The sequence below is a fragment of the Nesoenas mayeri genome (assembly GCF_963082525.1).
Source record: "Nesoenas mayeri genome assembly, chromosome: 1".
NCBI classification, from domain to species: Eukaryota; Metazoa; Chordata; class Aves; order Columbiformes; family Columbidae; genus Nesoenas; species Nesoenas mayeri.
The window spans coordinates 2,580,028-2,606,774 of NC_137541.1; the positions used below are offsets into that span (position 1 = coordinate 2,580,028).

Here is a 26,747-nt window from a genome sequence, read left to right on the forward strand (position 1 = left end):
AGCCTGGGGACCAGGGCCGAAGCAACGAAAGGAAATGAAGGGTCCAGGATCTTCTCTTCAGTCATCCAAAATATCTAATACTAGAGATTTCAGCTAATTTTTATGTACGTGTGAAATCAAATTAAAGATTACAGCATATTCCGGTTATGAAGACTTTCCCTGTTTAATATTTTTGGCAGTGTAGCTAATTTGAGTCTCACTGGCAATTGCAGGACACAAATGGGATGCTGTATTTGGAAAAGTCAATTTGCTGCCTGTTTTTTGTGTCAGGATTGCTCATGAACAACCAGCAGCATAGTTCTTGTCAATGTTTGCTACTTCACTGGCCACACCAGTGAGGAAGGAAAGTCCTCTCCCACTCTTGGGTTGTTGAGTAGACCCCAAGGATCTGGGAGGTGTTTTCCTACCTCTTAGAAAGGGCAAGTGGGAGTCAGGGTGGCTGGCATTTCCTTCTAGATCCTACCACCCATTGTCTTCCATTGTGACCATATCACAGAACCCCAGAGTGTCAGGGGTTGAAGGGCCCTGGAAAGCTCATCCAGTGCAATCCCCCCATGGAGCAGGAACACCCAGATGAGGTTACACAGGAAGGTGTCCAGGCGGGTTGGAATGTCTGCACAGAAGGAGACTCCACAACCTCCTTGGGCAGCCTGGGCCAGGCTCTGCCACCCTCACCAGGAACAAGTTTCTTCTCAAATTTAAGTGGAACCTCCTGTGTTCCAGTTTGAACCCATTACCCCTTGTCCTATCACTGGTTGTCACCGAGAAGAGCCTGGCTCCATCCTCCTGACACTCACCCTTTATATATCTGTAAACATGAATGAGGTCACCTCTCAGTGTCCTCTTGTCCAGCTCCAGAGCCCCAGCTCCCTCAGCCTTTCCTCACACGGGAGATGCTCCACTCCCTTCAGCATCTTTGTTGCCCTGCGCTGGACTCTCTGCAGCAGTTCCCTGTCCTGCTGGAACTGAGGGGCCACAACTGGACACAAGATTCCAGGTGTGGTCTCCCCAGGGCAGAGCAGAGGGGCAGGAGAACCTCTCTGACCTACTGACCACCCCCTTCTAACCCTCCCCAGGTCCCATTGGCTTCCTGGCCACAAGGGCCCAGTGCTGGCTCATGGTCACCCTGCTGTCCCCAGGACCCCCAGGTCCCTTTCCCCTAGGGTGCTCTCTAATCGGTCATTCCCCAACTTATATTGGAACGTGGGGTTGTTCCTACCCAGATGTAAGATGTAAATGTTAGTTTAAATTTCCTGAAAGGTGTGTTTTGATCAATAAAAGAAACAGAAGTGACAACACACTGCGTATATATGGTTTGAAAAGGAAAACGGTGAAAACGGCATTGAGATAGGAGCTAACATTGACCTATCTTGAAGCAGAGCACCACCACGGAGCAACTTTAACTCCTTCACCTACCACCAAGAAAACAACCTCTGCTCAGTAAGTACACGGGATTTGTGAAAATGAATTTGTCACATGCACTTACATAGAAATTCTCCTCTTTACATTTCATGTCCAATCTGCCGTGGACAAAAGAATGAGTTTTGTTTCCAGCCACAGAATACCTTGGCATCAAAATTTCACTTTGGCTTTCTGCTGTTGTTGGGAACTTGGTGTTTTTCCACTTCTGAAAAAAGACCTCTTTTTTCACCCTGGTAAAAACCGAGGGGAAAAATAAAGCACCACCAGAATCTCTGACATTCGTAATGGAAAAACTGAATTTGATGATATCTGGCCATTTCTCTGCCAAGACAAGACAACTGTTCCATTGAATATATTACCCAGTGTTTTGTCCTCTCTGGATTTAAATGACTAAAGTAATAGTCTCCTTCCCTTGGGAGTCTATTTCACAGTTGAACAAATTTAACTCTCGGACCAAAAAAAAAACCCTGATACTGTGCTCGTGTTTTATTTTACTCAATTTCATCCCATTACGCCCTCTTATTTCCCCTTCCAGCAGCCTCGGCTCTCACCACTTCCACTATTTACTCTCTTCAATTATTTACAGCCTTATCACAGCCCCTCAGATGCAAGTCATCTTTGGGAGTCTTCTGCTGGAGTTACGCAGAGGACAGAGCTACCTCTCTGTTTTATGATCCTTATTATCTGCCGTCTTCAACAATCCAGTTGCTTTTTGGAGTAGATGTTGGGGGAGGACAGAGGGGAGGCTGTTCAGCTGCTATAGCAAGTTGCAAACTGAGCTTGGGGTCCATGTTCTTCCAAGAGCCTTACCCACACAATTCCTGCTTTTCTCACCTTTCGGCAATGTGGTACTCACGGGTCCATGAATCACCGGAGCCCAAAATCAAATTCTCAGTTAAAATCAGTAGGGAGCTTAAAATTAATTGATGCAGGGACACCACCACTACTCCATAGGTCCCTTGGAATTATGTCCCCATTATTTCCCATGGTGGGGTGGTCAGTAGGTCAGAGAGGTTCTCCTGCCCCTCTGCTCTGCCCTGGGGAGACCACACCTGGAATCTTGTGTCCAGTTGTGGCCTCTCAGTTCCAGCAGGACAGGGAACTGCTGGAGAGTGTCCAGCGCAGGGCAACAAAGATGCTGAAGGGAGTGGAGCATCTCCCGTGTGAGGAAAGGCTGAGGGAGCTGGGGCTCTGGAGCTGGACAAGAGGACACTGAGGGGGGACTCATTCATGGGGATCAATATGGAAATGGGGAGTGTCAGGAGGATGGAGCCAGGCTCTTCTCGGTGACAACCAATGATAGGACAAGCGGCAATGGGTTCAAACTGGAACACAAGAGGTTCCACTTAAATGTGAGAAGAAACTTCTTCCCGGTGAGGGTGTCAGAGCCTGGCCCAGGCTGCCCAGGGGGGTTGTGGAGTCTCCTTCTGTGCAGACATTCCAACCCGCCTGGACACCTTCCTGTGTAATCTCATCTGGGTGTTCCTGCTCCATGGGAGGATTGCACTGGATGAGCTTTCCAGGGCCCTTCCAACCCCTGACACTCTGGGATTCTGTGACTGCAACACCTCCTAATTTTTATTGACAGGTTGGTTTTACTCCAACCACCCCCTCATTAAGGAAGATGTCAAATAGGGTGGTACATCCCCCAATCTCCGTTAGACGTCCCATCAATTACAGATTCCTTTTTCTTTCTGGCATCTCAGCCAGTTTTCAACCTCCGTGACTTCTATCAATGTCAATTTAATTCGGGTCCTCAAGTAAATTATCACAAGACGGGATGACATGTTTGAATACAGCTCAAAACGCTTCCTTTCAAACGCCCCCCCTCCTTCTCCCCAACTCCTATGCAATTATTCCTGCTGCTCTAATAGGGTTACTTGCTACCACCAGTGCCATAAGCAACTAATTAATTCTCAGCTCAACAGGCCAAGGAAAACGCCATCTGTTTGTACCCAGGAGCGGGTCGGGAACGAGTGTAACACTTACACAGGTGATAGTAGGAGGGTTCACCCCACCACAGCTCATTGGGTTCTATCCAGAAAGCATCTGCTGGTGGGAACGGGCCCAGATTTGCACCACTGGGGCCAGAGCGATGGGGAACATCCCCGGACACAGCTGGGGAGCCATGGCTTTTCATTAGGAAAACATCTGGGGGCTAATTGGACTCCGTTGCCTTGTGCCAAATGTGTTGTTGAATTTTTGGCCAGGGTGACGTTTCCACGCTGAGCACTGATCTCACTGCTAAGAGTTTAAAAGCAGCATGTGCCAGGTACCTAAAGGCCTGAGAGAGACCGATCCCTGCCCCAAAAGAATCAAAAAGACAGCTTAAAACCAAAACATTAATTCAAGAAGGGAAAGATACCAATAGGAAGTAGCAACCTGAGTGGCAAGAGTGAGCAATCCTATGTGACTGCAGACTCCATACCCTAGATAAATTAATCTGCTCCTCATTTCCTTATCAATAAAAGGGGCTTAATTTTAGCTTGCCTGGTTGGAATGCAGGAACTGTGATTCTTTTTTCCATCATTTAGAGAGATTCAGGCCCCATTTTACCCCATGTAATTTTATAGATTCAGCTGAGATGGTTCATTCAGGAGGCTGGTTGGTCACCCCAAGTTGCCTTCACAGCGGATGGAGAGAGCTGAGGCACATTTAATTAAGGCGAATCACTCTTTGGAGATGTCCATCTCTTTTTTACAGGCTAAAACCAGTCATTTAGGTGACTGGTGACTCAGACTTTTTGGGTAGGTTGAAAAACGTGCAAGAGGATGGTTGTCCAAGGGAGAGAAGATGAAGATTGATAAGAAGGAGGTGGACGCACAGGACAGACCTTAAACTTGGTCAGCAAAATAAGAATGTGCAATTTCAACACGAACATAACTAAACAGTTGCTGTAGAAAGACATGGAAAGAGATTAGCTTAGCACTCAAGATGGCAAAACTCAGCCGAGAAGGGTGTTGGCAAGAGAGTAAAAGGAAATACCCATATTAAGGGCAGCTACCCCGAACTGGTCAGGTTTTTCCCTGTCCCTGTGATTCCTTCTATGGCCTTTCAGTATTTCCCAAAGCCTTGTAAAAATGGTTTAACTGTATAGACTTAACCCATGAGCAGAGCGGCTTTCATAGAAATCTGCTGAGTAAGCAGCTGGACATGGGCTGGAGAGGACTTAAGTGCCAGGAACACAGCACAAGGTTTTGTGGCTCCGTCTCCCATTTTTTTCATTTTAATCCCCAACCCCTCATAAAGTTGTCAGAAAACATAACTCACGTTGGCAAACAGTTTGTGTCAAACTGAAATTGCACTTCTCACAAACAGGTAATTTGCAGAAGACATCTCACCTAGATCAGATTAAATATGCTTCCGAAATTTGTCATCAATTAAACCAAGAAAATCTGTGCTTGCTAGTTATAGAAATGCCCAACCCATTCATAACCAGCTCTGTTAGGGTTGGTGTGTTTTGGTGTGGGGTTTTTTTTTGCATTCACTAGAAAAATCAGCGCCAAATGGAAATCGAACATGAAAAATCTCGGCTGTGCATTTCTTAGCACTGACGTCCTGACAGAGCTGCCTGTTCGGCAAAGGACGCCGAATTAAACAGCCTCGCTTTGCGGAGCCTGGATTTGAATACATTTCATCCACGTTTGCTCATATTCCCCTTCAAGGAACACATGGGGAACGAACGAATGCCACGTGCACATCTTACATAAACCATCTCGCCGGCTTCCCAAATTCTCACTGTCTTGACGTCTCCAGAACAAACACGCGCTCCCTTGTCCCAGCAGCTTCGCCCCATCGTATCAATTCGCAGCTCTAAGGGGTTTGTTCTGACATGAAGCAGCTAGAAATGATCCTTCCCTCACTAACTTCACCAACAGGAGGATTTATCCGTCTCAAGCACCCGAGGAAAACCCCGCGCGGAGCCGTACGGACGCGAGATCCCTGCAGAGGGCACAACGACCCCGTGGATCCAGCCGGGAAAGCATCATTTGAAATGTATCTAGATTTCTATTTCTGTCAGTCATTTGCTAGCAGCAAAACGAGAACATTTCCTGTTTTTCCTCCTGCTGCAATCAGGATATTGCCAAATCAGGGCTGTCCTAATTACTCCTCAGCAGGTGCCAAATCCAGGAATGGTATCAGCAAAGGAAGAAGGAAGGAAGGACCTTTAAGTTCAAGCGAAAGAAATTACATCTATTGTTTGGCTCAAGTCGGGGAGGTTTCATATAAAATATGAGCATTTTGGACAACGGCACAGGCACAGTTACCAATTTACACGGGCGCTCAGGCGAAGTTTAGCCTACATATGTGCTCACTGCTATTGTTGGCATTATTAATAATAATAATGAGCCCATCTGCAGCCGCTTGCCAGATGAAGCTTCTCCTGAATGAAACCAGGCAATAGGAAATAATTTCTTAATGTTCTTGGTCAGAAAACACAAGGGGCTTTTTTCAGCCTCCCCTGCTATCGCCAGCCTCAATTAGCCATTAAAGGAGATTATGTATAGCAGCTATTATAGCTCATATTGCCGCAGCATCTTTAGTGGCTTTCAGTGCAAGTATTTATCCCCGCGGCGTGGGACACGGTCCTGGCCCCCTCTCCAGAAAAAAGCCATTTACAGTTGGGGAATTGGGATGTACACAGAATAAGTTATTTATCCATGTTTACGCTGGAAATCTATGATAAATCAAGTAGGCAAAGGACTCAAACCCTGCAACCCAGTGTGTTAAGCCAGGGTGATCACGCTGCATTCAGCTTCCACACCATGGTTGGGAAAGCAGATCTCAGATCACCCAAACCCACTGATAAACGAAGCCCAGGACAGAGCATTTGATGACTTCTTGAAAGAATAAGTCCATGGAAAGTTTCACAAAACCCAGTGTGTGCGTATCTGTGTGTTGCGGTTACTAATTCCTAAGTTGTCATGAGATCTGAATACCCAAATCTCAATATAATTAATTATAATATAGCCGAATCTCTTGGGAACACTTAAATCTGACTTGCTCGACAAGAAAGCAATAGCTATACACAGCTTTTTGTGTTAACCATGATGCCTTACACTCTCCATCTCCAGCCTAAAGTCACCTTTTGGCTGATTAAGAGACAAGCCGTGTGGTTTCTAAACTCTACTACCACGTTTAAAGAGCCTAAACCACAGTGCGATGTGCACAAAGTCACTGGGAAACCAAGACTCTTTATATATCACTGATCACCGTTCCAGATTTTTCCCCACCTAGAAAGGAACATACTTGACCATCCCAGCAAAGACAATTTCTAGAAGTAACTCCTTCCTACTCATGACAAAATAGCAAAAAGCCCAAAAGTATCTCCAGAATACATTGGTTTCCAAGCCTGCCGGTACCTGTAGGCAAGGGTGCAGGTGTCCTTGTACTCCTGGAGTTTCACACACACCATGTTGAGGAACTGATCCGAATACGCGCTCAAGTCGTGCATCAGGTTCATCAGGTCTTGAACGGTCTTCTCCACAATCACCGTGCTCTGGAAATGAAAAGAAAGCGCAAGTATGAAGAGCGTGAATCTTAATTTCAGCCTTCTCATGTTTTGCTAATTAGCGTCACAGATGCAACCGTGCAGCTGATGCTTCCCGACGCCGAGCAGATGCTGGAGCAGCCTGTGCCACCGAGTGACGTGAAACAGAACCAAGGAGGGAAAAGCAGAAACCAAGAGATGGAAGAGAGTAGCTCAGGGCTTTGAGTATCACGTCTGAAAGAGTATGGATTTTTTTCCATAGGCTGAGGAGCAGCGGAGTTCACCAGGTCTTTCCTTCAATGGATGACACCTCAAACTGCAGAACTGTGATTTTTAGAGGAACCAGGTACTCGCAGCTTCACTAAGCTCCGCTTGGACTTGCAAACCCCCAGCATTTCAACCTGAGCAATAATTCTGGACTTAGAGATTGCAGACTATCCTCAAGACGACGGATTTTACCCGTCGCTCCCATTCGCACAAGCTGCCGGTGTCTGATGTTTAAGCAGCACCTTGAAATGCCTTTGTCACCCCAAGCAGTGTATTTACAACCATAGGAACAAGGCAAGTCTGCAACCCAAAAATCCTGCTCCACACCCTATAGACGAGCAAGTCTGGATGGCCTGCAAAAGGAGGTAACATATATCTGATAAAGTTTGATATTCAAACAGTTCCATATGAATTTGGGGATTTCTGAGGCTCCCCAAGGTGATTTGGTGCAGTTTGTATTTATGACATTGCAATGCTGCTGTATTTAATTTGGTTGCTAAAAACAACAGGGAAGGAAAGTTATCAAAGTCCTTGGTTGATATAAATTTAATTAATATTAGGCTTGGTAGAGTGAAGGGTTATTCTTGAGCTTTGTGCAAAGGCAAAGGAGGAGACTGAAGTGTTTGGAAAACCTGGTTTGTTTGAGAAATTATGGACTCAGATTTACATGGGGGGATCCCAGGGACTAGGAGAGAGCTGCACCAAGGCTGAATTTACCCCCTTCTCTGGGTTAATCAGGATCTGAAGAAGAGTTAGTGACTCGGTTGTTCGCAGAGCAAAATCTCATCAAACCCCAAATCGCCGTCCCTGCCACATCCCGACAAGCCCAACTTCCGTCTCTCGATTGATTTCCAGATGAAAGTGCGGCAGCATCGCCCTGATCCATAATCCTGCTCCTCCGGAGCGACCCCGTGAGTGACGGGAATTGATTCTGCTCCGCTACCTGTCCCTGATTGGGTAAAAAAAAGCATCTGCAAACCTCATCCTCATTCAGAGCACAGGGCTTGGAAGCATGTGGGGGTTTCAATGAAGCCTTAGTCACCGCCTGAGCTGTTTCTGGTACGTCCTTGGCTCATAACTGCACTTGGAGCTAAAAAAAACACCCAACCTTCTCTTTGGTTGCTCTTTTATCATATTAAGCTTGCTCTTAAGCAAATCGCAGGAATTAATACATCTTTCATATTGTAATTAGCAACAATTTGGGATTATTTTGTCCAAACAAAAATGTAGTCTGGCAGAGCTGCCCCTCAGATGCTCCTGTTTATGCTGCTTCTCCTGTTATTACAAGTATCTCTGTTTTAATAAATATTCAATCCCACCCTGGGGTTGATGCGCAGGGAGGAGAACAACCAACCCTACGGGGCTGGCAACCCGGAGTCATCGCGAGCAAATGAAGCAGACGATGGTGCAGAGAGGCTGCAGCAGCCGCCGATGCTGTTTGCACAGCGATGGGCTCCGAGGTGTGAGCACAGCTCATCGGCTGCGGGACTCAAACAGCGCCAGGGCTCTTTTCTATCCCCGCTTGGCTGACCCCAGCAATGGCAAAACCAGTGTTTTAACAATCCACCCAAATCCTGCTAAAGTGGGAGACTGACCTAGCACCTCTTAGTTGAGACTAAACTCAAGACCAAGCTCAAGACCTCGTGCCAAGAAAGGCCTTGAGGTGCTGGAGCGAGTGGAGAGAAGGGAACGGAGCTGGTGAGGGGCTGGAGCACAATGTGATGGAGCGGCTGAGGGACCTGGGGGGTTCAGCTGGAGAACAGGAGCTGAGGGGAGACCTTCTGATCTCTGACCTGCCTGAAAGGAGCTTGGAGCCAGGGGGGTCGGGCTCTGCTCCCCAGGAACAAGCGCCAGGAGCAGAGGAAATGGCCTCAAGTTGCGCCAGGGGAGGTTGAGGTTGGATGTGGGGACCAATTTCTTCTCCAAAGGGCTGTGGGGCATTGGAACAGGCTGCCCAGGGCAGTGCTGGAGTCACCATCCCTCGAGATGTTTAAAAGACACATAGATGAGGTTCTCAGGGTCATGGGGCAATGCCAGGGCTGGGTTAATGGTTGGTCTCAATGATCTTGAGGGTCTTTTCCAACCAAAAGGATTCTATGATTCTATCTTTGGACCGATAAATGAAAATTACTGAGTAATTCGAGGAAATCAGATCCACCAGGTTAGAGGTAGGGCATAGTCACACCTTCATTGAATTTGAGCTGGTTGAGGAGCTGCTGGCCTTCAACCTTCAAGCACTGACAACTTGAATCAGTGCAGCAGACGGGCTTCACTTTACTCCTACAAGGCTCAAAAGCACTGCCGTGGCCGCTGTTTATCTGCCAGCAGAGGAAAAGGCGACTCTCCAACCTGCTGACGTGAGCCACCAGAACATCTCGACGATCTTAAAGGTCTTTTCCATCCAAAATGATTCTATGGTCCAAACAAAATGATTTCTACCAAAACAATTCTGACTGCACAAATGGAAAATAAAGTCGCTGTGCAAATTGAATCCAAATCTCTTTCAGGGATGTGATCCTGATCCTTAAGGGTGAGGCACTGAAGTTAATACTTAGGGAATATAAAATAAGAAATCAAAAAATCCTTCCTAACTCGTGTAACTAGAAGACAATTTTTCTCATCTTTGCATGGACAATCACCTTTTTGGTTTTCCCTGATACTTCACTGGTGGGATGTGGGTGGGACTTCCAGCCCATGGATGCTCTCAACTGATCTCTCTTGCTCACCAGGGATCTGTCCTTCCAGGCATCCTCGTGTCACCTTCATGACGTGGGGCCACCAAACAAAGAGGAATCAAACCCGGCCTCGATCCGCCCCATTTCTATTTCTTTACATAACTCAAAATGCGAAAAAACAACTAAAAAAATCCAAAAACTGTATGTTAAAAGAGGTTTCTATGTAGTTTCTCCCACTTACTTTCTGCTCTCTACAACAACATTAAAATCACAGCTAAGCTCCTGCCAATCTCTTGATTTTAGAATAAGGTCTTTTGATTTAAAGGGAATACAAAGCTACTCGCATGATTTAAAAAAATAATAATAAAAGAAAGAAAAAAGGCCATTACCATATGAAAGAAGACAGTCCTGGCTATGTAATGGTTATTTTTCTGTAACATTTCAACCTTTCCCAAAGCAAACCTGACACATCTGCATGTGTCTCTGGGGACGCCATGCATTAGGACGCATTAGGCCATGTTAATAAAGCTGGATTCGTTAGCTGGGCCAGCGCGGGATCTTCTGAAATGAAAGGCAGTGCACGTATTATCAGAGAGCCGCAATCCAGTTGCCTCTAACCCATCTGGATTCATTAACGGCAAATGGGTACGATCAAAGCGTAATTTTACGGCGAGCCGCTTCAGTGAAGCCTTTTAAAGAAACCCACGCTAACAAGGAAACGCGTCCACCGAACAATATTCATCCCCTTGGACCCGAAAACGCCACGTGGGGCTGAATCCCAACACCGCGCCGAGGGGATCATTCATTACTCCTACAGCACGTCGGGGGGAAGGTTTTAAAAGGGTCTCAAGGCTACTACAAAGAAATTCCTTCTTACGACCTCCTGTCTATTAGCTACTGTCAAGCCAATAGAATAACACAGTGCAGCACAACTCATTATTAACACTGTGGGCTTTGTCTTTAATGTATTTTGCAAACATTTGTCATTGCTCCTTGATATAGTCCTTATTCTCAGTTATGTTGAAGCTTCGGGTAACTTAAAGCAGCTCCAGGGTGGGAATAATTCACTCTCCGACCGTAGGGCTTCCACCAGTGATGGAGAACAAGCAGACCAAGAAGAACTATTTGAATAATACCTTTGGGATTATTGTCTTGTGCAACCCCACCTGAAGTTTTAAAATGCCTGAATTCCTCTACAGCAAGAGGGCGCTGGATGTAAAATGGTGTAGCCGGAGGTATGTTTGTTTTCAAGGGTCCCTTAAAATGCAGTTTCAATACAATAAAACTGTTTCCCTGATGCACAGAAGATCAAAACAACAGCTCAAGTCCACACAAACCTCCAGGTTTTCAACCTGTCGTTTTGTTTTCTGCAACTCCTTGCCAAGTAACACTTAGATTAGGGGAACAATCTCCACTCTGAATAGTTTTTATTATTGTTTGCAGAAATCACAGCTTCTCCCATGCCCGTTCCCTTGGTTCATTTTTCTAGGGGTAAGAAGGCAAAGACGGGGATGTACCTGTGCAGGGACATCTTCACTACGCGATGGGCTCTTGAAAACACAGCAGATGGAAGAAGAGACCTTGGCACTGGAGAGGTTGTCGATTATTAGTATATTATTGCCCATTACTTAAAAATCTCCTTGAGATGCCTTGGCAGAGGAAGGCACCAGATGAGCGCAGGACGTGGCTGCCTTAAAGGGAAGAATAAATAAAGCCTAATCTAATTTTTAAGCTGGAGCATAGCTGACACCTTATGATTTAGAAAGTGCTATAGGGAGCGCAACTGTAATTAAAGGCAGGAGAGGTGAGACAGAAGGTTTTCAAACCTCTTCAAGCTCAGTGCTGACCCACAGCTCCAGGTTTGGGACCGTTTCCAAAGTTGGTTACGTCTCACACTGACACTTTGATTTGCAACATTTCTTCATTCATTTTCTTGTTTTAGTTTTTATTAGTTTCTCAGCCATCTCTGAAAATGGTAAATTCACAGCATCTGCCTTTCCAAAGCATCATTCATCCTCCTTTCCATGCACTAAGAAGGTGTGTTCAGCAGATGGCTCCAGTCACACACACTGGGGCACTGGGAAGAGACACAAATATTTAATCACAGTATCGTAAGATAATTTGGGTTGGAAGGGACATTCAAAGCTCCCCCAGTGCCCCCCTGCCATGAGCAGGGACATCTTCACCAGCTCAGGTTGCTCAGAGCCCCGTCCAGCCTGGCCTGGGACGTCTCCAGGGATGGTTCATCCACCACCTCTCTGGCCAACCTGGGCCAGGCTCTCACCACCCTCAGGGACAACAATTTCTCCTGAATCTCCCTCCTTTAGTTTAAAACCATCACCCTTTGTCCTACCGCAACAGGCCCTGCTCAAAAGTCTGTCCCCATCTTTCTTATCCTTCGCCTGCCCCAGCAGGAACACACACTCGTACAGATTTGTTCTGCTCGATGCAGCCTCACCTGTCTCAGGTGCCATGTGCCGTGTCACCATCCATTATGGTGACAAACTTCCCCACAGATTGCTCTGGTTCTTCCCATGGAGATGGGGTGCAGAGTTGGGGGCTGCACTTGGAAAGGGGGTGGCTGTGGTTTAGGAGATCGTGGCGTGTCGCCTTTCCTGCCGGGAAGGTTGGCGTTGCTATCTTGTTGTACCTGTGGGTGTCAGGCTGATTCCTTACTCTGCGATGAGTTGCGGAAATGAACTTGCAGAGGTTGTGATGAAGACAACGAGCTGATGGGTACGTGGTGAAAGCAGGATCTGGATCTGTCTGAATGCCAGCATAGCATGGGGTGATCTCCCAGCATCTCATCATTGGGCTCAAGCATCTCGCAAAGCCATAACCCAGGGTTCTGGAGGGATGTTCTGGCTCAGGAACCCCAACATGGTCCCTGGTGCCATCCCTGGACCAGGGAAAGCCACACGCTGGGCAAGTCCCCCTCTTTAACCAAGATCCCAAAGAAAGGACATCCACCAGAGATCCATTTCACCTTCTTTTCTCATATCAAAACTTCACTCTTCCTTGTTCCCCTCTGGGTCCACTTTCCATATTGTAGTGTTGGTCATTTCCATCCCTCCTCTCCAAATCTCCAAATCTCTGTCGGGTACCGCACCAGCGTAATGCCACAGGACGCAATGAGATATGATGGGACTGTGGAGAGAGGACTGAGTTTGATGTGCTCTCGGATACTGGCCTGGCATACAGAACTCTGCCCAAAAATGTGCAGTTCCCCAAATACCATATAGGATCCTGGGTCCAGGATTCAGGATCTGGGCTTATTTTACTATTATTTTATCCAGTACCTGAAGGACAGCTACAAAGAAAACAGAAGTTCTCTCATCACAAGGAGCCAGATGGAGAAGACAAAGGGCAATGGGTACAAGTTGCACTGAGAGGGTTTTCATTTTTACATAAAACATATTGACATAAGACATTTTTTATAATGAAAATAATTATTTGCTGGAACAACCTCCCCAGGGACACGGTAGAGTCCCCATCACTGAAGGTTTTCAAGATGTAGCTGGAGAGAGTGCTGGATAATTTCATCTTGGCTCCCTTTCCCACGAGAGGTTGGACCAGATGACCCTTCCAGGTCCCTTCCAGCTTGGGCTGTTCTATTCTACGATTCATTAATATCATGATTAATTTTATTAGGACATTTACAGAGACTAACGGGCTTTCAGCAGCTGCGGGAGCTTCGCCAAAATCTCACCCAAGCCAATGAGCTCTAAAATAGGAAACCCACTGTGTTGGAGCTGCCTCCCTGTCCCACGTCCCCACCTGCCACCCCCGTGCGCCCTGACCCGCGATGCTCCGCGAAGTTGGGCTGCCAGGCGCAATTTGGTTCTTCTGTTGTCAATTAATAACGGTTCGTTAATCGGCGGGCGGGTGAAACGGAGCTCCGCAGTGACCTCCCAGCACGTGCTTCGCTTTATCAGTTGAGCTGTTTAAATACCCGTCCAGGCTCTTGCGAGCTGATAAATAAAGTGCTGTCAGCGCCTTGAAGGGCAATGGAAGGTGCGAGATAAAAACCACAATTGCGTTTACTCCCTTTGCCCAAATTCCAGCAGTTTAACAAATATCTCAGGAGGGTACTAAAACATCTATTCTCTCATCTCATTAGATGATACTACATGTTGGTAGAGACGGAAATTATTCAAAAGTGAAAACCACAAGATGGGGACACAATTTCATCTGAATATTGAGATAAACTGGCTGTTTAAGCCTCCTAGATCTCTAAAAAATAGGCAACATAAGCCCCGTGGCCAGGGGAACGGGCAGGACCTGGGTGCTGCCCCAGCTCCATCATTGTTGTGGGGAACCAACCTGCACTCCATTTCACTACACCAGCTCTGTGGTTACCCCCACTAAAATAGAAGAAAAAAACAACCCTGAACCAACTGAAATATATGGGGTTTTTTAAGCTAACAGAGGAAAGATGATAGTTGAAATTGCCTTTTTTACTGATTAGTGGTTATTTCACACGGAGTGATAAGGGGGCTTTTCAATTTGTTCTCTTCTGTGGCACATCCAGGGCTTACAAAGAGCTGAAGTTTTTAGTATGTATCGATTCAAATAGGTGTTTAAATGCAAAAAACCCTCTTTTTACGGTCTCGAAATCTGATAGCCCGCTTTCCTCATACAGTAGTTTTCTTCAGCAAAATTCATTATTCCGGTATCAGTTGTGCAGAGCCCTGCTCGTTGCTATGGTTATACTACATCCTACTACAACTTTGCTTCACAAATACTCCTAACTCTGAGAGATTCTTTTTTTTTTAACTGTAACTCTGCCTGTTTTTCTTTTTATGGGCTTTATTCTGAGAGGTCTCGAGTGTTTTCATCCCCACAGATGCGAATGGGAGTCTGGGATATGCTGTATTTCTCTCTCACCTTTAAACATGGGACCGCAGCAGCTAAGTGAGTGTACAAACAAGGTCTTGGGTAGTTCTTATTTACCTGGCGCTGTGTGATCCAGAAAACATTTGCTCCAATGAACTAGAATATTGATGAAGAGAACATGCACCATAAAATCTGCTTATTACTATATTACCTTTGATCACACAGAACTGTTTTCACAGAATCACAGAATTCCAGAATGTCAGGGGTTGGAAGGGACCTGGAAAGCTCATCCAGTGCAATCCCCCCATGGAGCAGGAACACCCAGATGAGGTTACACAGGAAGGTGTCCAGGCGGGTTGGAATGTCTGCACAGAAGGAGACTCCACAACCTCCCTGGGCAGCCTGGGCCAGGCTCTGACACCCTCATCCCAAACAAGTTTCTTCTCAAATTTAAGTGGAACCTTTTGTGTTCCCGTTTGCACCCATTGCCCCTTGTCCTACCATTGGTTAACACCGAGAAGAGCCTGGCTCCATCCTCCTGACACTCACCCTTTATATATCTGTAAACATGAATGAGTCCCCCCTCAGTGTCCTCTTGTCCAGCTCCAGAGCCCCAGCTCCCTCAGCCTTTCCTCACACGAGAGATGCTCCACTCCCTTCAGCATCTTTGTTGCCCTGCGCTGGACTCTCTGCAGCAGTTCCCTGTCCTGCTGGAACTGAGGGGCCACAGCTGGACACAAGATTCCAGGTGTGGTGTCCCCAGGGCAGAGCAGAGGGGCAGGAGAACCTCTCTGACCTACTGACCACCCCCTTCTAACCCACCCCAGGTCCCATTGGCTTCCTGGCCACAAGGGCAGTGCTGGCTCATGGTCACCCTGCTGTCCCCAGGACCCCCAGGTCCCTTTCCCCTACACTGCTCTCTAATAGGTCATTCCCCAACTTACACTGAACCTGGGGTTGTTCCTGCCCAGATTCAAGACTCTACACTCACCCTTGTTATATTTCATTAAACTTTTCCTCGCCCAGCTCTCCAGCCTGTCCAGGTCTCTGATGGCAGCACAGCTTCCAGTGTCACCACTCCTCCCAGCTTGGTGTCATCAGCAAACTTGCTGACAGTCACTTTATTCCCTCATCCAAATCATCGATGACTATATTGAATAATAACGGTCCCAGCACTGCCCCCTGAGGCACTGCACTGGATACAGGCCTCAACTGGACTCTGCCCATTGACCACGACTCTCTGGCTTCTTCCCCTCAGCCAGTTCACACTTCACCTCAGTACTTGGTCATCCAGACCGCACTCCCTCAGTGTAGCTGTGAGGATGCTGTGGGAGACTGTGTCAAATGCCTTACTCAAGTCAAGGTAGACCACGTCCACCGCTCTGCCATCATCCATCCATCTTGTTCTGTCCTCATGTTTTCTTTCTCTAAACACTATACTCATTATTTAGGATTTCACAGAGCCCATGATTTGAACGCACGAGCTTCTATTCTATACAAAGGTAACATTAACTGCGGCCAACCTGCTGAAGTCCGGTAAGTGCACAATCCATCGCAACTATTTAAAGCACAGAAAAAAGGACACTGCCATGAGTATTATCCAAATACGCTCTGCAATAATTTAGAAAAAGGTAAGTGATACTCATCAGCTCTGCAATTTGAGCAAAAGCCTGCAGAGTCTAAAAGCTCATGTGCCTCTTCTGCAATACATGAAGCCAAATCCTAAAGCCGGGGAAGATTAGAGAGGAGGCACAATGACTGCGGTTATGGCTGGATGGGATTTTTCATCATATTCGTTGTCCAAATTTGAGACAGGTTTGTGCTCCGGACTCCGCTTCACATCAAGGATAAGTTTTCTTAGGAAGATTTCCCCCATTTCTAATTAAACTGAGCCCCTTCTCACATCATGGAAGGGCAGAATCAGCCAGTTTCTACATTCTTTCTCACATCATATAGGACCTCAACTTATCATCTGGGTTGCAATTCAGCTCTTCTTCGCTATTCTTACTGACCCCTGAAGACTGACGCTCACTCAAGTACAAGACTATAGATCATTTGCCCCACCAGAAAACGATTTTGCCACCATCAAGACAGAATGATGTGCCTACGTAACTACACGTGAACAGCTTTTCTTCAATGAGAAATGCTCCACTCAATCGCCTGCTCTGGATGAATGGGATTGATGGTCATCAAGACATTTGTCCTGTGCAGAAAACTGCACAGAAAATGAAAAAAAGAGTTTTCTTTTTGACCTCCTGAGGGTCTATAACATTAAAATATTTTTCAGGCTCCTTATTTATTTCATTTAAGCCTTCTAAGCCAGCCACAAGGGGATCTAGCAGACGGGAGCTGAAGCTGGATGGTACCAGAGCAGAAATGAGTTATGTGTTTTTAACAGTGAAGGTAATTAAGCACACGAGCTCTCTGCAAGGCTCTAAGTCAAGCATGGCCACTTTTCAGAAAGATAAGCTACATTCAAACTGGAGTTTGGGACTCAGTGCAGAAATAACTGGGTGAACTTCTATGGCTGATTATACTGGAGGTCAGATGTATTTATTCTGATTTTGAGCTCAAATAAATTCAATGGCAAAAGATGCCCAAGGTACGCTTGAAAACAACTAACCAAACAAAACCACCTTAGAATCATAGAACCATTTTGGTTGGAAGAGATGCTCAAGGTCATCGAGTCCAATCATAACTCGCCCCATGTCCCTGAGAACCTCATCTCCATCTGTCCAACCCTCCAGGGATGGTGACTCCAGCACTGCCCTGAGCAGCCTGTTCCAATGCCCAACAACCCTCTCTGTGAATGATTTTTCCTCATATCCAATCTGAACCTACCCAGCTTGAGGCCATTTCCTCTCATCCTATCACTTGCTACTTGGGAGAAGAGATCAACACCCTCCTTGCTATGCCAGAAGCTCTGACACAGAAATACCTAAAAGCAGAGGAACTTTCATCTCCAGAACTAGCAATTTGAATCTGTCCTTCAAAAAGACACTATTCAAATCTCCTGAATTCCCCAGAAAATGGGAATTTGCAGCACATCAACTCTTAGCCAGTGGCCAGGAGCTTGCCAAAAAAAAGGATTTGATTCAGCAGGTCCATCCTACTGAAGATGGAACATAGAATCATAGAATAGTTTGGGTTCAAGGGACCTTCACAGCTCATCCAGTTCCCCCCTTGCCATGAGCAGGGACATCTTCAGCAGCTCAGGTTGCTCAGAGCCCCGTCCAGCCTGGCCTGGGATGTCCCCAGGGATGGTTCATCCACCACCCCTCTGGCCAACCTGGGCCAGGCTCTCACCACCCTCAGCAGAAGCCACTGAGCATCCCCTGCCAAGGTGGTTCTCGCCTCCGAAAACACGCTGAGGTTAATCACAGCCGCGGGACTCAAGTATCCACTTGAGATGCCTTTCAATAGTCTTCAAACAAACATATGCGCATCCCGAATTCCAAGCAGGCCGCTCACTCATCATTGTTACGAGCTTAAAAAACAGGACATGCACAAGTTAACACCTGGATAAGGACTTTCCTCCATCTATTTCCATTGCAGATCTACGTGTGCGGCGCAGGAGATGAGCGGGGAAGGAAATATTAGGGCGCACATGGGGGAAAGTTTGTGACGGTCCAGTCTCCCAGCCTCTCGATGACTCTCCCATCAGAGGAGTTGGCACTTGAGACATTTATATCTTCACAGAATGATACAGTAGTAAATGCGTAATAAGAAATACCACTGCCTTGGCAGGGAGATGGACTGGAGAACTTAATAGGTCTTTTGTATCTCTCACTTCTCTGATCCTGCTGAGTTCTGTAGCTATTATTAAAGGCATTTTTTAAGGTATTTTAATTTACTCCTCTAAATGGATTTCCATTCATTCACTCCCACCAAGTGAATGTTGTCAGGGACATTAGCAGCATGATAAAATAGCTGCAGCTTCATGCTAGTTTTAATGTGTTACATACACAAGAAAAGTCATTAGCTCTTACCCTTTAATATACCCTCTTTACTGCTGCATAACTGTTTATCACTCAGAAGTGCCAGGCACCGGCCACACTCTTCCTTTATTAATCAATACACATTTGTGCAAGGCTGCAATGAAAAGGAATAATATCCAGTTATTTCGAGCACAGTTTGTACTGCGGGAACTGAAAAGCTCGTCCCTGACATTTTCAGCCCCCCCGAATATTCCCAGAAGTGGCTCTTCTTCGGATTTTTACACAACTCACCCAATTACAGGTAAACTCGCGCCACGGTGACGATTTATTTTCCCTATGCTGAGTGGCAAGTTTCTTTCTCCTTTGTAGTATCTGCTCCAGAACACCATTAGCAGCTGCAACACCATACAAATGGAACGTGGACAATGAAATTAATGATGCTCAGAAGCAGCCCATCAATTTTGGAAGCAGAATGAACCTAGTTTTTAATAAATGTTTTCATATGGCTAGCCCAGGTTGAAGAATAAGACCCATCTGTATGATTTTTATGAATACTCTATGTGCTGCAAGGTCTATTTTCTTCAGTCTTGGAGGCCCATCATTTAAAATATACTTACTTATTATAAATATCTTGCTAGAGAGAGGGCAAACGTGTTCCATATGGAAGAGAGATGCCCTTGGAAAGACACAGCGATCACAACAAGGGCAGCTGGTTGATGCAGAAACAAAAGCAATTGGAAAAAATAGGTGGAGAATGGCTGAACGCCCAAAAGAAGATGATGTTGTACCCCCAGATTTATTCCGTGCATGTGGACACCAATGCAAAGGCTGTAAATAGGATCTAAATTCAATGTGAATTAATGAAAATGCAACAGATCACTAGAAAGAAAATGGCCAAATAAATACACGAGTGACATGTAATGGCTTAATTCACCTAGACTGAGCTCTAAGAGCAAACCCAGCGTGAGCTTCTGGGATCAGAAAGAGGCCATTTCACTGGAATTACAAGACAAATTGTCCGATTTCGGAACAAGTGTCCTGAAACCTCACTTTCGGGGCTCAATGACAACATAGAGTGACAAGGCCAATGTCACCAGTGGCTTTCTAGAAGGTAACACCCAATATAACACCCGATATAACACCCTGAACAACACAGGTCACTCAAACCTCCCATTTCTGTCCCACTCTTCATTAACTCAACTGTAATTAATGTGATTAAAAACTATTTTCCAAAGCAATCCTTGGGAAACATGAGGAGAGTGCAAAGGTCCTACATGAGGGTCCAGCCAGCTCCACGCAATAGATTCAACGCCTATTGAAACATGCAAAAGTACATTAAACTTGGCAGTTAATTTAACATATTGCTTTCTGTGGATGTTATTTTTGCTAAAACCCTTAGTATGTTGGTTTTGTTGAGAACTTGTTGCCAAACACAATGTAATTTTGTACGCGGAAGGCTGGACGTGCCTGTTGACAGCAATGATTGATGGACCACATCAACAACCACCAGCTCCCAGAGAGCTGCCCTTAAGTTGTAGCTATTAGATTCTGCAAAGCTGATTTTCATCTTAATTTTAAAGGAAAAAAAATTATATATATATACACACATATAAGGGGAATTTACATCTCAATGCACACAAGAGGCCAGAGATGGCCAGAGGACGATTTGGTTTCACAGCAACTTCTGATGTTTCTAATTTAGGTTGCGCCCAATAGAATGGGCAAAATGGCAAAATCAAGACTTATTCCACATTTCTATTAGAACAGACCTTTGCTGAAATGGTATTTATAGAGGAAACCGATCTCTGCCTGTCTCAATGGTTAGGAAACCAATAGAAAGGAGATAAATATTTCTCCTAGACCATTTGGTCAGCAGAAGGACTTGAACTTGGATGCCTTCTTGCCAACGCCCTGACTCTCTAGGATAAGAGAGACATTGGACTCCTCAGCCCTAATTTCCTTTGCTTCCAAAGGATTTTGAACAAATATATTGCTGGTATGGAGAAATCACGATACAAGTCAGCAAGAAAACGCCTTCCAACCACCTCCAAACACAACCTTAGTAGTGCTGAGGTCTTCTCGGAACAGTTTCCCCGGCTCCTCCTCCCAAGTACCATGCAAAGGTAAAAATTAACACACATACATGACTACATGCACAAATAGATCCTAATATCCTTAGTCTAGTGAAATTTTGATTTTATGAAACCCATGGTATTATGTAGAGCTTCCTAAGTTGGAAACTACAACAAGATTAAGTGTCTCTTCTCCTGCCAAAGGAAGCAGAGGAATTAAAAGTTCTATAGTTTCAGTCATTCTGTTCGTTCACTTTTCTGAATTTACTCTTGTGGCATGAGCAGGGTTCAAGTTGACCAATTTAAGGGCAACTCAGGGTGTCCTTGCACAGTATTGGGGTCCAGCAACCAGCCCAACGGGGAATCCGTAGAGTTAAGTGCTCTGTCCAAAAAGCAAAGAGAGGAGAAAACTCATACATTGCACATGACGGTATCACTTCTGATTTATTCCATAAATTAAGCCTTGTGTTCTACACATCAAAGACGAAGGAGATCACAGTTCTGTCCCTGGATGTCCCCAAAGGATTATTTGAAATTCCTCATGCATGGAGATGGTGAGCAGCTCGCTCCAAGTATCCGACAGCTTGTATTAACGTTGCATTAATCAAAACCCAGTGACCACTTAAAACCCCCGGAGATTCAGGTCTGCCAAACTCTTCTGCTCAGAAGACGGGAGAACAGACACCATCAGCCTTTGATTCTTGCAAAGAGAAGCAGCAATTACCATGAGACTCGTGGGCTGGGTGCAAGATCTAACCAGTATCAAACCACTATTTTCTCCTGCTTGAATAAAGCTCCTTTGCCTCTTCTTGACTCAGCCCCAACGTGATGATGGGTCCAACCATGGGACCATTTCTGAAGTAGGATGCTCCCAAGTGTGAGCCACGGTGGGAGGAGGGGAACCAAGAAAGCTGTGTACATGTACCACATTTTCTGGGAAGCAGCGATGAATTTGGAAAATGCCATTAGCCTGCGGGGTATTTTCCCTTTCAGATTGACCATCTCCAGTAGGAAAGGTTGGCCACACCAGTTTAAAACAGTGCGGGAATGGGATCACTTGTACATATATGGAGAACCTCATAGATGGGGCACAGCAAAGCAACTTATCTTATTCACATAGAGAGGGATGGAAAAAGAAAAGCTCTCACAGAGCTCCATCTTTCAACATGAACCAAGGTCTGGATGGGTGCCAAGCTCTGCAACAAATACCTGTGGTAGGAGGCAGCTGCACTGTTTGCCCGGCACTGTAAAATGAAATGTCATGTGTTGAGGAACGTTCCTATCGATAAACCCTGAATTACACGTCAGGGGAACCCCCACTTCACCCAACTTTGTCCTGTCCCCCTTTCACAGCCACAATATCCAGGTGACAAGAGCCCAACTATACTTCACGAGGATTTGCCTACAGACCTCTACATTAATCCAATAAACCAAACTCAAAGCAAACAAGTATTGTGTTGCGCTTCACAGTTTCCCACACTATGTGATGAATATTTCCACCCTTCTGAGCTCCCTGCAAGGAGCAAAAAGAACTAAATGAGCTCCTCAGTGGTTTAACAACCATCTGCTCGTAGCTCAGGATTTCTGTTGTAGCAAAGGAACGCAAAACCCTGCACTACCGCAAAAATCTCGCTTCCAAAATGCAGCGGAAGGGCAGCGTGAAAAGGTTGCATTTTCCCCTCAAATCACATCCTAGAAGGAAAAAACATCAAATTGTGAAATGAAAGACCCACTGGGTCAGCTCGTTATGAGAGACGTCGAATAACGGCGGAGACGTCGTTGTTCAATCCCCAGCCAGAGCTGTAATGAGCAGCCCCACTCAGCAAATGGTCTGGATGATACTATAGATCTTCCCTTCCCATCTTCACTTGTGCATCATTTCCTGACAGTCCCATCTCCCCTTCCGAGCAGATGGCTCCCTACAGCACATCTTTCAGAGACCTCCCAGGCACTTATGGATGGCAGAGAATGAGCATTTTGTTTTACCGCTTGCTCATACATTATTTTCCCCCGTGCTAATGACAGTCAAGTTATTGTCCTGTGAATAAATCCATTTAGGCCTCGCAATGTTGGCTGCGAGTGGGAAGGTGAAGGGAGCAGAGGAAGCCAAACTTGGCACCAGCAGAGCGCAGATCGAGTCAGCCACAAAACATTCATCTATTAACCAAACAGCAGCATTTCCAAACCCAGCAGGGCCACAGCGGAGCCCTGCTGGGAAACAGAAATTAACTCTGAATGGAGATAATTTGTCTCTTGAATGTTGTCATATTTGCAAGATCTCTCTGGCAGTGCCGTTGCTGCTAAGAGGAGTAATCTTGCCGACAAGTGAACCAGATGAGACGCAAGCTTTATCGGGAAGCCAGGTGGCACTCATGATCGCTCGTGCCGTCCTTCTGCCTCTAAGAAAAGCTCTTGAAATGCAAAGAGAGTGGCGGAGAAATTTGTCTTTGACATCAAGACGTTGCTGCAATTAATGGCAGCCGGTTTGATTCAGTTCCACGGAGAAGGAGCAAAATAAAGTAGATTAGTTACTACCAGGCTACTACTCAGTTCCTGTTTGCTTGGGGTTTGTTTTTGTTTCATTCTTATGCAGAGGAAACATTTTTTTCTTACCTAGAAAAAAACATGGGTGAGCCTTATGGGAAACGTGCATCAGATGTGCTGAGGCAATGGAAGTGTTGAAGAAATGGGACAGTTGTCCCATTTGGAGTTTGTAGAGGGCAAGAAGCAATTAGAGATTATGCTACTGCCAACTAGGCAAAAAAATATGGGAATTTTCAGAGAGCAAAGAGTTGTTTTAAATTTAAGTGCTTAAAAGGTGAGATGTGTTACTGAAACACAGCGTCAAGTCGCATGGAGCCAGGCTCTTCTCGGTGAAAACCAATGGTAGGATAAGGAGTAATGGGTACAAACTGGAACACAAAAGGTTCCACTTAAATTTGAGAAGAAACTTCTTCTCAGTGAGGGTAACAGAGCCTGGCCCAGGCTGCCCAGGGGGGTTGTGGAGTCTCCTTCTGTGCAGACATTCCAACCCGCCTGGACACCTTCCTGTGTAACCTCATCTGGGTGTTCCTGCTCCATGGGGGGATTGCACTGGATGAGCTTTCCAGGGCCCTTCCAACCCCTGACATTCTGGGGTTCTGTGATTCTGTATTCACAAGGTTTCTTCTTCCAGCAGCATCACTGCCTATTGCCACAGAGCATCCTGATGTAAAGGGGAGGAAATGTTCCTGAAATGTCCAGCTCTGAGAGCAGCCAGGCCAAGCTGTGTCTCAAGAAACCAGCCCCACACCTACAATGGCAAATTTTGCAACTTCTGTGTCAAGAGAAAACAAAAACTGGTGGATTTTAGGCCTGTGTAGCAATGGGAATGAAATCTTCTATTGCAGACTTCTGCTCTCAAAAATCACTGGTCACATGGGCTGCAAAGACACTCCTGATTGCCGTTCTGCAGTGAAGATGCTGGACCACACAGCAAGCTAAAATACTATTCCATCACGCCATTTTGACAGCCTGGGAACGCCTACACCATGTGTTAATTCAGCATCTTGATGGCCAATGGTGAACTGAAGCAAGTAGCACAAGGATCACAGAATCACAGACTGGTTGGGGTTCGAAGGGACCTCTGGAGATCATCCAGTCCAATCCACCTGCTAACGCAGGGTCACCAGAGCAGATCACACAGGAAGGTGTCCAGGCGGGTTTGAATGTCTCAGAGAAGGAGACTCCACAACCTCTCTGGGCAGCCTGGGCCAGGCTCTGGCACCCCAAAGGAAAGAAGTTTCTCCTCATGTTCAGATGGACCCTCCTGTGCTTCGGTCTGTGCCCGTTGCCCCTCATCCTGTCGTTGGGCACCACTGAACAGAGTCTGATCCATCCTCTGACACCCACCCTGAGATATTGATCCCATTGCTGAGATCCCTCTCAGCTTCTCTTCTCCAGCTGAACAGTCCCAGCTCTCTCAGTCTCCTCATCACAAAGATGCTCCATGTCCCTAAATACTAAATTACTGCTGCAGGAAGCACCTCTGGTCAGCTAAGCTTTCTAAAAGATTAATAAAGGAGGAGAAGAATCCATGAAGGTCTAGAGAACAAGTCCTATAAGAAGCAGCTGAGGGACCTGGGGGGTTCAGCTGGAGAACAGAAGCTGAGGGGAGACCTTCTGATCTCTGAACTGCCTGAAAGGAGCTTGGAGCCAGAGGGGTCGGGCTCTGCTCCCCAGGAACAAGCGCCAGGAGCAGAGGAAACGGCCTCAAGTTGCGCCAGGGGAGGTTGAGGTTGGATGTGGGAACAATTTCTTCCCCAAAGGGCTGTGGGGCATTGGAACAGGCTGCCCAGGGCAGTGCTGGAGTCACCATCCCTGGAGGGTTGGACAGACGGACATGAGGTTCTCAGGACATGGGGCAGTGCCAAGGCCGGGTGAATGGTTGGACTCGATGATCTTAAAGGACTTTGCAACTAAAATATTCTACAATTCTATAAGCATCAGTGTGATACAACTACAGCTCTCAGTCAGCTTCTCAGCCGTGTCTAATCTTCTGCCAGAAGCCAGAAAGTGTTTTTGAGTCCAGGAAAGGTTGAACCAGATGATCCTTGTGGTCCTATCCAACCCCTTATTCTGTGATTCTATGATTACTTGAAGCATGTAGCAGAGCAACAAACACTCTTGGGAAACGCAAACAGAAGCTGCATCAGATGCTTTTTTTTTTTAATAGTTTGTTTCTAATAAAATCAGAAGAACTGAAAACAAAACATTATCTCGTCTCACACAAACCCAACATTAACAGTTTCATAAAATGAGTGTTTTCTAACAGCTGCACCTAAATTTCATCAACATGTTAATAAACACATTAAATAGTAATCATTCTGAACAAGACAATTCTGAGAACCCACCTCTGCCATTCTGCGGTTACCTAAATCAGAGCCACATCAACATTGTCAATCTTCTTTTGCTGGCATGTTTGACTTAAATGTGAAGGATGTATAGAAGACAGAGAAATCTCATTATCCCTGCGTTAAATGAATGTGGATGCAAATGCTCATGAAAATACTACTTATAAATGTGCTTTGGGCAAACCCTTGCTTGGCATGTACTACCAGACTCATCCACCTTCATCTGCCAACACAACTGAGTCCTGAGCTGTGGATTTTCAATCATTTGAGCCTTAAGCTGTCCCAATATCCATCAATTTAGAGTTAAAAAGCTGCATCTCCCGTGTCCCTGCTTGCCCAGGGTATCATCACCCGGCCCCAAACATCCGCAGCACACTCTGTCAATGGGTTTTTTTAGATTATAATAACCCCCTAAAAGCAGATGTTACTTATGGCACTGGAAGAGTTAATTTTGCTTAATATATATATATATATATATATATATATATATATATTGGGGTAACCTTCAACAAGAAGGTTTTTGAGCCATCCCTAGAATTTCCTTCTCATAGGGAAGACCTGAATGGCAACGTCATGAACTGAACCGCATTTGGGCACTTACACAAATACATGGTCCTGTCTAATTTCTCCCCCAACCTGAAACCACAGTCTTCAAGCTTCTCCTCTCAATTCCAGGAGCCGTGTTGCCCTGTGGCCACCATCAACACACACGGTCCTTCCCGTTTCCCAATGGCAAGACACAAAGCTGCTTGAGAATGCTGGAAATAGGACAAATCCTGGTATTTGCCTTCATGGACCTCCTTAGCTCAGGCAAATCCAGGGAGCAATCGCGGAGCAAACTGAATAAAGCAAGCGAGGGTTTCACCCTGTGTTGTGACCCCACGTATCTCGCCAAGAAACAGTTTATAAAAGTCACCCAAGAAAAATGGTGCTAATCCATTTACAGCAAAATACGGAAAAGGTCCCCAAAGGGTCAGCATAACGCATGCTTTTATTGACCAATTTCCACCAGCTTTACCTAAAAATTCCCCCCATCCATTTAATGATTTGCTGCACCAAGGATATTTGTTAGAAGACAGCAGAAAAGAACAAAAAATGAGCATTTTCCTGCTATAAGTGGGCAACATAAACATATTTTTAAATGCTCTTGCATT

General features: G+C 45.8%; 1 protein-coding gene across 1 annotated transcript in view; it reads right to left on the reverse strand.

The window, feature by feature from the left end:
* Window positions 1–26,747, reverse strand: part of EXOC4 (exocyst complex component 4) — a gene marked incomplete at its 3' end in the record, with an annotated part of 427,875 nt that overhangs the window by 74,975 nt on the left and 326,153 nt on the right. Inside the window, exon 12 of the mRNA XM_080363326.1 lies at window positions 6,786–6,922. Coding sequence (XP_080219452.1) covers window positions 6,786–6,922 — 137 coding nt within the window. The remainder of the gene's footprint in view (window positions 1–6,785; window positions 6,923–26,747) is intronic.